The following is a 13,316-nucleotide window of genomic DNA, read 5'->3' on the forward strand; positions in this document are numbered from 1 at the left end:
GTGGGAGATGCTTACCCAAACCTGCCATGAATGATGAGAAATCCTTTATCCTGTGAGTTCACGTGTTCATGGCATCAGGCAATAGTATACGGCACATGACACACCACATCAAGTTTCATCATCCCGGCTAGCACATCTATGTTCCAGCAAAAGCCGAGAACATAAGGCTGGACTATGTTCTGTTTGGCACATCGATGCCGTCGCAACCAGCCTCACAGCCATATTCAAGGTAGAAGTGCCCTCTCCCTCTATTTTGAGGTGATGCTACACACCCCCTTTTTTTTTCCTTTGGAACTGGCCTTAGACTCAAGATCCTCCCGTAGTTACTGATTTTCCACCACCTCCAGGCGCTTCGTTATCCACCCGTAGGCGATGCTGCCGAGGAAGCACCAACGGGGTTTTTGAACCCTGGGCCCCTTGGTCCTAGGCAAAAACCTTCACGACTTGAGCTATCACCTCATTGGCGATGCTACACATACCTTGTCTGTACACTTTCCAAAAAAGTTTGCAGGACCATGTGGGACCCACCCAAAGGGGGGAGGGGTTGCTACACAACAGGCGAGCCCCTCTGAAAAGGATCTTGAGCCTTCACGGAGCAGCATACCATGCTAGAAGCCAGGAGCCCTGATCTAGCACACAAAACCAGGAGTTGTAGTAATTCGGGCAGGATGAGCGATGGCATCCCTATGTTGTCGGTAGCATTTTCTCCCCATAGGGATGCGGACTCTCGACGAGATCTTGGTATCCTCATCATCCCCACGATCTGCATCATCAACAACTGGCCGTATTGGTAATCCAGGTTGAGAAGGTGCTCCTGCGCACACCCATTTTCTAGTAATCTTGGGAGCCCTGTCATGTGCTTCATCAACAGTTACCGACTATGATACAGCTCCATGCTTCAGGTTGGCATCGATCATGGGCTCCGTGTTGAGGACAAGCCATGGATGAGACAAAATCTCATCCAGGGTAAGCCTGGAGTCGAGGTCTTTGTAAAGGATGCCCCTGAGAAGGTCTTGTGCTTGAGGGGAGAGGCCAAAAGTGTCGAGTTCGAACTTGTTGCATAGGATGGCAGAGTCGGGGGCATCATAGGGGAGGCCATCAATAAAAGGCAAAGCAGAGGTAAGAAGCCTGTGAAGGACGATGCCTAAACTCCAAGCATGGGGGCGATGGTCATAATTGCCCCAGATAACCTCAGGAGCCTGGTAGCGGGAGGTTCCGATTTGATCATGAAGGATCTCTCCAGGGGCAATAGTGGCAGCCAAGCCGAAGTCTGCTAGAAATACATCCTCATGATCGGTGCCTTCCACTCGATGCAAGAGGATGTTTCCCGGTTTCATGCCCCTGTGGATGATGGCACGGGAGTGGCAAGTGGCAAGTGTGCAAGCAAGGCTAGCCACTATGGGAGATGCCTCGCGGTCATCAAGCTTGAATTGCGGGGGATGAGAATCAAGCTTACCAAGCAGGTCTCCTGCGTCGCAGAAGGGGGTGAGGAGATGGAAGCAACCGTCATCGCCCTCAATGGTGGAAACCAGGGGTAGGACGCCGGGTATGCCACTGAGGTGTTGGAGAAAGCAGGACACGTCTCCTTAAGAATTAAAGAACATACCATGACTGTGAGTTCATGTGTTCATGGCATCTGGCAATAGAATACATGGCACACGAGAAGCCACGTCAAGTTTCATCATCCTGGCTAGCACATCTATGTTCCAGCAAAAGCCGAGAACATAAGGCCAGACTATGTTCTGTTTGACACATCGATGCCGTTGTATGCAAGGTAGAAGTGCCCTCTCCCTGTATTTTGAGGTGATGCTACACATAATGAACATTTCTTGTCTGTACACTTTCCAAAAAAGTGTGCAGGCCCGGGGGGTGGGCCTTGAGGCTCATCTACTGACATGGTAGCATAATGGTGGTGATGTGGCCATGACATTCCATTGGTAATACACCATAAGCCTCAAATCAGAAAGAGGGTGGGAGCTCATGCCTGGAGGGCAGCAGTGCCTTGAAAGGAGCGAAAACTTGCTCAAAATCTGCAAACCATCACTCAGAGCTATGAGGTCCATTTGGAGGGTACTTCCCCCACCCTCCACATCCTCTATATCAGCTTGTCTTTGGGGTTGCATTCTTACCACATACCATGACCAGCAAGCAGGACACGTTTCCTTAAGAATTAAAGTACATGTCGTGACTGTGAGTTCACGTGTACATGGCATCTAGCAATAGAATACATGGCACATAAGAAGCCACATCAAGTTTCATCATCCCGGCTAGCACATCTATGTTCCAGCAAAAGCCAAGAACATAAAGCCAGACTATGTTCTGATTGCTCACAGCCATATTCAAGGTAGAAGTGCCCTCTCCCTCTATTTTGAGGTGATGCTACACGTACTGAACATTTCTTGTCTGTACACTTTCCAAAAAAGTGTACAGGTCCATGTGGGGCCCACCCAGGCCGCTGCATGGGGCCGGGGGCGGGGGGGGGGGGGGGGGGGTTAGGTTCGCTATGGAACAGGCAAGCCCCTTTGAAAAGTATCTTGAGCCTTCATGGAGCAGCATACCATGCTAGAAGCCAAGAGCTCTGATCTAGCACACAAAACCAGGAGCTGTAGTAACTCGGGCAGGATGAGCTATGGCAGGCCAATGTTGTTGATAGCATTTTCTGCCCATAGGGATGCAGACTCTCGACGTGATCTTGGCATCCTCATCATCCCCATGATCTGCGTCATCAACGACTGGCTGTATTGGTAATCCAGGTCGAGAAGGCAGAGGAGCCACAACACTGAGGACATAAGGACGAGCGATGGCGTGTGCCATGTCACCACAATGTTGCTGGTAGCATTTCCTGCTCCTGCGCACACCTGTTTTTCTAGTAATCTTGGGAGCACTGTCATGTGCGTCATCAACAGTTACTGACTGTGATACAGCTCCATGCTTCAAGTTGACATCGATCATGGGCTCGGTATTGAGGAGAAGCCATGGATGAGACAAGAACTCATCCAGGGTAAGCCTGGAGTCGGGGTCTTTGCAGAGGATGCCCCTGAGAAGGTCTTGTGCTGAAGGGGAGAGGCCACAAGTGTCGAGTTCAAGCTTGTTGCATAGGATGGCATGATGGATGGCAGAGTCGGGGGCATGATGGGGGAGGCCATCAATAAAAGGCAAAGTAGAGGTAAGAAGCAGGTGAAGGACGACACCCAAACTCCAAGCATCGGCGCGATGGTCGTAATTGCCCCGGATAACCTCAGGAGCCTGGAGGTTCCGACTCGGTCGTGAAGCATCTCTCCGGGGGCGATGGTGGCAAGCCGAAGTCTGCTAGAAATACATCCTCATGATCGGCGCCCTCCTCCACTGGATGGAAGAGGATGTTTCCCGGTTTCACGTCCCTGTGGATGATGCGACGGGAGTGGCAAGCGGCAAGTGTGCGAGAAAGGGGAGCCACTATGGGAGCGGCCTTCTCGCGGTCATCAAGCTTGAATTGCGGGGGATGAAAATCAAGCTTACCAAGCAGGTCACCTGCGTTGCAGAAGGGGGTGAGGAGATGGAAGCAACCGTCATCGCCCTCGACGGTGGAAACCAGGGGTAGGACGCCGGGTATGCCGCTGAGGTGACGGAGGACCTCCGGTTCCCATCGAAGCTGCGCGTCTTGGGATAGCTCCTCTGCACTTAGTTTTCTTTTCCTGGATGAGACTTGATGTTGCAGATCATCAGCGAAACCCGGAGCCTCTAATTTCCTCCTTTTGCTAGCTATTCTCTGCTGTGAGATTGATTGCTGCGGCGAGCGAGTACGATGATGAGAGGGGATAATCTTACAAGCGAGACGGATGCCGCGGGGCTGATCGCTACACAGAAGAACTAGCCCCTGTCCACCTTTGCCGAGCTCGCGGAGCGTCTCAAGACCCAGTTGCCTCTTCAGCACGCAGCAACAAGAGCTAGCCATATAAACTTCTTCTTCTCCTACCTGCAAGCTCTCTGATTTCTTCTCCTTCTTCTGTTGAACCAAACGCTGCTCGATGTTGCTGAATTTCTTCTTCTGATTTTGCTTTTTGACTAAAAGCGTCAAAAGCAAAAGCAAAATGAACCTTTCATCCTCCCAAACAAATGAGGATTGGCTCCAGGATAGATAGAAGCTATCATCTCATGAGGTCAGTAGTGAAGCCCTTGGGGGGTGTCCACACTTTTACCAATGGTCTAGTCCCTATTGGGTTCTCCACAAAAGTGTATATAGGATGCTTTCCCTTGAGGTACCATCTCTTGGTTTTAGGTCCAAATTTAGGAAGTTTAATCTTCATATTATCTGCTGGAGCCACCTGCAATCATCCAAGTGTTAGGGGAGCCTAGAATGCACAAATATCATCAGCCTTGCACATCTGATGATCCCATTCTAAATGGATTGAATGGCTTGAAGAATATTAATGTCATTCATTTGGTTAACATAATACACAGATCTACACACATTTATGCATTATCTCAATAGCATCCAAACTAGATTCCCCCCCTCTTTGAAATACTAAAGTGTTCCTAGAAGTCCATATTTCCCACACGCATACATATCTAATGATGTTAAATAACCAATTAGCTGCTTCCTCTTCCTCAACCCCCCTTCCCAACACCCAGTCCCCCCAGAATCCCAGAATTCCCAATGACCTAGCCACCCATCTCCCAGCCTAAACCAAAAACTTTTAATAGCAGGGCAAGCCCAGAAAATATGTTTCCCATCCTCCACATCAGATCTACACCTTGGGTAGCATCCTAAGGTAAAGTTTCTTTGCAGTAGTTTGGCGCCAATTGGAAGGGCCAGTAGGCAAACTCTCCATAAGAAAACCTGAAACCACAGAGGTAGGTTAGACTCCCAAATAAGCTTCCATCTCTTGCCAGCCTTCCAGTTTTCCTTCCAGGCTTTGTTGCAATAATCAATGTTTATATCTAATTTCCTTACCTATGTGTACAAGACTTTTGCTGAGCCCTTATTCAGTTTAACTCCATTAAACCACGTCCAATCTTTAACCCAACAAGAGTCATCAAACGATGTTGATACCCCGACCTTCTGAATTTCTCCCTGTATCTGGCTGACCAATAGTTTCTCTCTGGTCTGTAATCCAAACTCCTCAGCTATTTGATCAATCCATCCTGCAAGGGCCCAATCCCAATAGTCTGCCAGTCTTCTCACACCCCTATTATTCAACTTCTTTGCCAAGTTTACATTGAGCAAGGCCAAAGGAGGGTTGAAGTGAACCTTCGTGGGGCAATGTGCGGGAAAAGTTTGTCCCAAATTATCCTTAGAAATCCAAAATGGCTAGCTTATATTGAAATTAGGATAAATCAAAGTGGACTAAACATATGAGAAAGTAGTTCTAAAATCATTAAGATATTAAGGTTGTTGATCGTGTGAAAAGGATGTGAAAGATAATGTTAAAAGGGAAAATGTGCAAAATCGCACATTACTTTGATGAAGAAAAAACTAATACTTCAAAGCTTCATTAATTAGCCACATGCTTTGCAAAATAGCACATCTTGTCCGTGATCAAGTGCCTAGACAAGCCATCTGTAAGTGTTTGAGTATAGCCTAATGTGTATTCACACTTTCTTGTTTAATAACATTGCTTAAATAACAACACCTTGGCGATTAACATGCGAACCAGAAGCTCATGCAAACCCCACTTTGGCAAATCTAAATCCTTACAATGACCTGCACAAATCTCGCTCTTTTATCACCTTTAAAAGCACATGAATCTAATGCAAGAATCTAGGAAGCTTATTTCGATTGTGTGAAAAGTTGAAACTCGTAAAATTCATAATAAATAGACTACTTATAAGCCTAAGCTTTTAGGATGAGAACCACACTTTACAAAGCAAGACATGGCCTTTGAATCTCACAAATATCTCAAAATGAAAATATGTGTGTGATTTATGAGACACATGTACATGTAAGCACCAGTTATTGTTGTAAACATTTGCTTAGCCTAATAACAAAGGGATTAGACACATACAAAATTTAAATATTGTGTGATTTTGGAGACACCTTATAAAGCTAAGCACCACATACATTGTGGATATGTATGTTGAAAGGAGTGATGCTAAAGTGCCAAGTCACCTAGTCAAAGTTATCCCACATGAGCTATCAAAGCTTTATTCCTCCCTCATATAAAAGGGGTCATTCAAGCCTCTTTATGAGTACACCTCTTAATCTTGTAACCATTCTAAAACTTTATGAGTACACCTCTTTATCTTGTAACCTAATTGTGCTTGAGTCTAAAACTTAATTATTCTAGTTCATTCATTCATGATTGTTCTTAGGTATCACCCACCCTAGCTTATCTTAGCACTAATCACATGTTAATTGGTATAGTCTTTCGTAGAATCACCATCTCCATGGGAGCTTGGATTCACAAGTTTTAACATGGTATCAGAGCCAAGTTCTTTCTCCCTATTCCTTAGCATTCATCTCTTCCAACTCACATTGCATTAATCTCAGTCTATAAGCCATTTGCACTCACTTAAGTCCAACCTTATCTTCTACCTAAGAAAGAGGCTGAGATTGCAAAGCCTCAATCTCCATACTCTCATCCTTTTTGAGTCCTGGCCAGAAGAAGCTCTTCTTTACAGACATGTCGGTCTTTATGAACCCTAGATGTCCAGTTATCAGGCTATCATGGGCTTTTCTCAGAATTTTTCCCTTCGTTTTCTCATCATTGGGAATGCATAGCCGATTACTGTAATACATGCATCCTTTGTCCAATTTGTACCCAACAACTCGACTCATTTCCTAAGGAGTCTTGCTTTCCTACATTAGTAGGGTAGCAATAGGGACAAAAAATGTGTCCTACATGATCTTCTCTCTTGCTTCACTGATCAACAGATTTGATACCAATGTTATTGCAAGCAAGGAGGCTTTCCTATTGAGTGCATCTACCTACCACATTTTCTTTCCCTAGCCTGTACTTAATCTCAAAATCAAATTCCTCCAAGGTCTACATCCACCTTCTTTGACGCATGTTGAGATCCTTTTGAGTGAAGATCCACTTCAGACTTTGATGATCTGTCATCAAGATGAATCTCTGTCCCAAGAGATAATGTCTCCACAACTTTAGAGCATAAACTACTGAGAGTAACTCTAAGTCATTGACATCATAATTTCTCTCATGCGTTCTGAGCTTTCTGGATTCATAGGCTACTGCATGACCTTCCTGCATAAGTGTACCTCCTACGGCAAAACCACTGGCATTTTTTACTACTTCAAAGGGTATGGAAAAATCTGGCAATTTTAGAATGGGGTTGGTTACTAAGGCTGTCTTCAGCTTATCAAAAGCACTCTTACACATAGCGGTCCAATGAAAGAGGGTACTCTTCTTGAGAAGGTTAGTCAAGGGGATGCTATCTGAGTATACCTGAGTATAAAGATTCGATACCACCAGGGTCAGGAGAAATCCCATCCTTAGATACTATAAATCCCAAGTATTCAACATGGTCAGCCAGCAGGAGAGAAGGTACACTTGCTCTTTTTTGCAAAGAGTTGGTTCTTCCTTAGGATCTCCAGGAATTTACGCACATGATCTTCATGATCTGCTGTATTCTTAGAGTATACCAGGATGTCATCGAAGAAGACAAGAACAAATTCATCCAAGTATTCTCTGATAATGTCCTACATGAGGTGATTAAACGTTGCTGGGGCATTTGTTAATCCGAATGGCATGACCATAAATTCATAATGCCCATATCGAGTATTGATGGCTATCTTGGGGATATCTTGATCCTTAATTCTGATCTGGTAATATCCAGATTTGAGATCTATCTGTGTGAACATTTGGGTTCCACTTAACCGATCCAAAAGTTCATCAATCCTAGGAATAGGATACTTATTTTTGACTGTCAAACTGATTTAATCCTTTGTAATTAATACAAAGTTTGAACGTTCCATCTTTCTTTTTCTGAAAGTGAATAGGCGCATCCCAAGGTGAAACACTGGGTCTTACGAATCCTTGCTCTAACAATTATCTTAACTGCTCCTTAAGTTCTATAGCTTCTGGGACTGGCATCTTATATGCACGCTGGGCTATCGGCTGAGCTCCGGGGGTTAGCTCTATCTCATGATCTACTTCACGAGTTGGAGGCATCTCAGTTTTCTCTTCTGAGAACACATCAGCATACTCACTTAGCCACTCTGGTTCCTTAGTCTTAGATTTTCTATCTACTGGATTCATTTTAACGACATAGATAACTTGCTGTCCTTTCAGCAACTTAAAAGCTTTGACTAGTTGCAGAATTGGGGATTCGAAAATTCCAGTTCCTTGAACTTGATTCCCGTGAAGGTCGAGGAAAGAGATGGTTCCATTGTGACAGTGAATGTCAGCCTGATTCTTATGGAGCCAATCCATTCCAAGGATTTTGTCATAAATTCCCAAAGGTAAGACTATGAACTGGCAGTCTGCTACATTCCCATCTAGATTAAACTGAATACGGTGTGTCTCATGGTGTGTGAAAAGAATCTTCCCACTGGCCAATTCTACTTGCCATAGGTTTCCCTCTTTCTAATCTAGGACTAACTTACGCAAACATCCTGGGGAAATAAAAGAATGTGTACTGCCTAAATCAATCAAAAACTTAAAGTTCTTACCCTTGTGCTCTGCTAGAGTTTGAAGGACTGAGAACTGACGATTCTTCCCTTGATGTTCAATGGCGGCATAAATCTATCCTCTTTCTTCTTCCACTACATCAGCTATTGTGGCGGCTCTGGCTGCTGTTGTCTGTTGAGATATCGAGCTCATCTAGTGAGGCGGTGGACACACTGATGACCCGCCTGGGAGATAGGCCCCACACTTACACCAGTGGCATGGTTGGTGAGATCATGGGTGATATGCGGCCAGTGGGATGATAGGCTGTGTGACAGCCATTCTAGAGACTAGCATAGTTATAGCGGTAGCTCATTTAGTTGGGTTCACACTATAGAGAACCCTAGTATGTATTTGGTTGAGTACCTTTTCATATTGTGTGTACTCTTATCTTTGTATATGGTGTGTTGAGTGTTGTGTGAAGAAGAAGAAGATTTTCAGCCTCTCACCTTGTGTGTTCTCTTTTAGGGTTTTGTGAGTGTGTGTGTGCTTGCAAGAGCTCAAGCTCTCTTCTCCCCTGCATCTTTTCATGGTATCAGAGCCTGGTTCATGCTAAGGGCTGAGCTGCAAGCAAGAGAAGCACACGAAGCAGTACAAGGGTAAGAGCTTCATCTACTCTTCCCTATTTGTGTTGGCGACTACACCCTTGTCGGGAGCTCTACGGGAGGCATCGGCAAATGATCTCTGATTGAGTTGCTTTCTTCACGGGAGTAAAGCTATAGGGCAACTATATTGTCCTATTGGATGAAATTTTTCAGGCCAAAAACGCGTTTCAGGCGCGTTAGGACCTCCGTTTTTTGGAAAGCAGGCGATTTCGAGCACTGCGGATAAGTCATCGACTCTATGCAAAACTCTGTTTTAAGAACTGCAGGAAGACAGATTGGTTGTGCAAACATTGTGTGTGCTGCAAGGAGATCAAACAGTTGCCATTGGGTGTGCACATTGAGGCCACTGGTTGTGACATTTGAGTGTAGTACAGTACCGCTACAAAAAATACAACAGTTTGTGCAGGACAAACTAGAGTGCTATTTCTGGTAAATTTGTGTGTCTGGCAAGATGTCAAATGATGGCATAAACCAGATTGTTGCTAAGAAGCTTGACAAGAACAATTTCCATGCTTGGAGGTTCAAGTTGACAAATTTCCTGATGGGAAAGGGTTACTGGGACTACATAGAAGGTGAGCATGAAGAGGCACCAGAGATACCGGAGATTAATCCGACTCCTACAAATGTGAAAGAGTTCAAGGATTGGAACCAAGGATCCAGAAAAGTTATGTATTGGCTCTCTATCAGTATACATGAAAGATCCCTGCCTCCTCCGTGCAACGGATTCGGGGTTGCTAGGCAGAGCGAAAGTAGCACTCCTTGCGCGGTGCAGGGTCCTCTCACTCGGGGCCTTTCCCACGGATATCCGGACAGGAGACTAATCCCTCGGTTCTTCCAAAATCGAACCCGGAAAAACTTCCCTTGCCCGGAAAGCACGCGCGATTCATCCAGGATATTTTTACTCTAACGTAGTCAAGGTCATTACTGACCGAACCTAAAGTCACTTGGTCAGATCAAGGAAGAAACTTGCACTTGGATCATAGAGATCAATGCTTTTTTCCCCACCATCGAGAGGCACAGTCGTTGATTCCTTTTTCCATAGAACAATTACTATCCGAGATTTACGTCATCTAGCGTACTACAACAAAAATTGAGTCTTATTTTACAGATCCATCAGTCTAGCCTAACCCCATCCAGTCCCATGGGTTAGCCAAGCGCCCAGCCACCACTGTAGTGATGGGATCCAATTAAGAATTTGGTTAGGTTTTGTCCCGGGTACTAGGGAAAAGAGTTCCCAGGCCCCCTAGCCGGATGTTCATGCAAACTTAAAGCTAGTCATACCACTTACACACCCAATATGAAATCGCTTTCTTCACAGATTCAGCTATCTTTAAAACAATCATTTAATGAAGCCATAGTATCACTGATCACAATCCTCCAAAATATCCGGTTGAATCTTAATTTCCAATCATTTAATGAAGCCATAGTATCACTGATCACAATCCTCCAAAATATTCGGTTGAATCTTAATTTCCAATCATTCCTTCATCGAAGTATCTATGGCATCATTGGCAACCAGAACGCTCACCACCTGTCCACTCTCAGGGGCCTTTTCGATAGTTTCTAGCGCATAGTACCCGGCAATATATTCACTTATAAAAAATTCAAGATTGAATCTCCGTTGAAGATCAGCAAGATCAACCAACAGATCCATATAAAAGAGCCATGGACTCATCCGTTTGAGGACCAGCAAGGTCAATCAACCAGATCCATGCCCGGTTTCAGAAAATAACTCTTACTCCTTGTTCCAATATCTTCCACGATGTACATGTGGGTATCTTCCGTGACCCAGAGCGCGAGCACGGTATGGTCAGCACCCTCTAGGATCCTTCGCAGGTCACCTAGCACTTAACTCATACGCCGCTTCCTTGGTCCCTCATCCACCGTACCAGAAGCTCACCATTTAAATCGAACTCAGGCTGGTCAAGACCTCGGCTGACCTTGCTACGCGAGACGTCCTCCATTGACTCTCTGCCAGTTGTTGCAACTTTATCAGTTAGGTCTCCACGACCTTATTCACAAGACGGTCAAAATGCTTCCCCAGCATTCTTGACATAAAACAGTCATTTACAAACAGGTCACAAATAGAGTTTCTATAATGAACTCTCATCTTTCCACATTGTTCCACATCAATCCATATTACTTAATCTATGTCCAATTCATATGTGTACCCATTCTCATCCAATCACATCATTTTCCATCTCATCACATCAGATTCATTCACATCACATATCATCCATTCACATCCCATATCATTCATTCACATTCCGATTCACATGACATCACATCTCATTCATTCTCATCCCGATTCACATCACATCACATCTCATTCATTCTCATCCCGATTCACATCACATTACATCTCATCGATTCACTCACATATCGACATCACATCCTTTCACATACACATCCTCATTCATTCTTCCACATTCGTACTTCCGCATACACATCCATATCCACTCTTCCACGTACACATTCACATCCACATCCATTCTTCACATACACATCCGCATTCATACATCGACATCTATACATCCACATCCATTCTTCCACATACACATCCACATTCATTCTTCCACATACACATCTACATTCATTCTTCCACATACTCATCCACATCCACATACTCATCCACATCCATATATCCACATCCATATCCACATCCACATCCACATCCACATCCACATCCATACATCCACATCCATATCCACATCCATACATCTACATCCATATCCACATACACATCCACATCTATACATCCACATCCATATCCACATCTATACATCTACATCCATATCCACATACACATCCACATCCATACATCCACATCCATATCCACATCCATACATCTACATCCACATCCACATCCATACATCCACATCCATATCCACATCCATACATCTACATCCATATCCACATACACATCCACATCCATACATCTACATCCATACCCACATACACATCCACATCCATACATCTACATCCATATCCACATCCATACATCTACATCCACATTCACATCCACATCCATACATCCATATCCATATCCACATCCATATATCTACATCCATATCCACATACACATCCACATCCATACATCTACATCCATATCCACATCCATACATCCACATCCATATCCACATCATACATCCACATCCATATCCACATACACATCCACATCCATATCCACATCCATACATCTACATCCATATCCACATCCATACATTCCATATCCACATCCATACATCCATATCCATATCCACATCCATACATCTACATCCATACCTCTACATTCACACATTCACATACACATCTACATCCATATCCACATTTATTCATTCTCATACACATGCATACCATTTCTTTCACATATACATCCGCATTCACATCCAATCACATCCCATACTCATCTTATCGCATCCGTTCTCATCCTATCACATTCCATACACATCTTATCGCATCCCATTTACATACTATCACATCCCATACACATCTTATCACATCCATTCACATGCCATTCCCATTTAATAGCTTTTTCTAGATTGATACTGATAATAGGACTTTTTTTAAATTTCTGCCAATTGCTTGGCCTACTTAAAGATTCTTTTTCTGACAACTATTTCCATATTCCTTCTCAATTCCTCAATTGAATTATATTCAATGTTCTTCTTTTGAATAAAAGAATTCATGGGATTTGTAGAAATCAATTCTACCCATATTTCCAGTTTTGGTAAATAATCATGAATCGAATTATACTAAAAAGTCCTCTTCTTCCCATTTAATTTCTTGGATCCCAATTACCATGAGAATTCCTCTCTTTGCATTTAATTATTTACATTCCAATGTCATGGGAATTCCTCTTTTCCCATCAATTATTTCTCATAAAATAAATTTATCTAAATTAAAATATCCATTATTTCGATATGCTAGAAATTTCTCTTTGCCCGTCTAAATGATGGAATTCCAAATGTCATAAGAATTACTCTTTTGACATTTAAATATTTCTCATAGATAAATAAATTTATCCAAAAATTCATCTTTGAATTTAAATAAATTATCCCATAATTTCAATATACTAGGAATTTCTCTTTTCCCATCCAAATGATGG

The 13,316-nt window shown here is 43.6% G+C and overlaps 1 protein-coding gene and 1 pseudogene across 1 annotated transcript; both read right to left on the reverse strand.

Annotated features, from left to right (window-relative positions):
- Positions 1–256: 256 nt before the first annotated feature.
- LOC147622901 (serine/threonine-protein kinase PEPKR2-like) lies at positions 257–1,623 on the reverse strand. The gene is made up of 2 exons (XM_086822636.1): positions 1,607–1,623; positions 257–1,554 (listed from the first exon to the last, which is right to left on the reverse strand). Exons 1-2 carry the CDS (start codon positions 1,621–1,623, stop codon positions 879–881), a joined length of 693 nt encoding a protein of 230 aa, XP_086678762.1. The 3' UTR covers positions 257–878.
- A 940-nt stretch (positions 1,624–2,563) lies between these two features.
- LOC147622902 (calcium-dependent protein kinase 20-like) lies at positions 2,564–3,980 on the reverse strand (annotated as a pseudogene).
- Between the last annotated feature and the right edge of the window lie 9,336 nt (positions 3,981–13,316).

This window comes from Cibotium barometz, chromosome 28, assembly GCF_041138505.1.
Source record: "Cibotium barometz isolate CiBa-2024 chromosome 28, ASM4113850v1, whole genome shotgun sequence".
In the NCBI taxonomy this organism is placed as follows: Eukaryota; Viridiplantae; Streptophyta; class Polypodiopsida; order Cyatheales; family Cibotiaceae; genus Cibotium; species Cibotium barometz.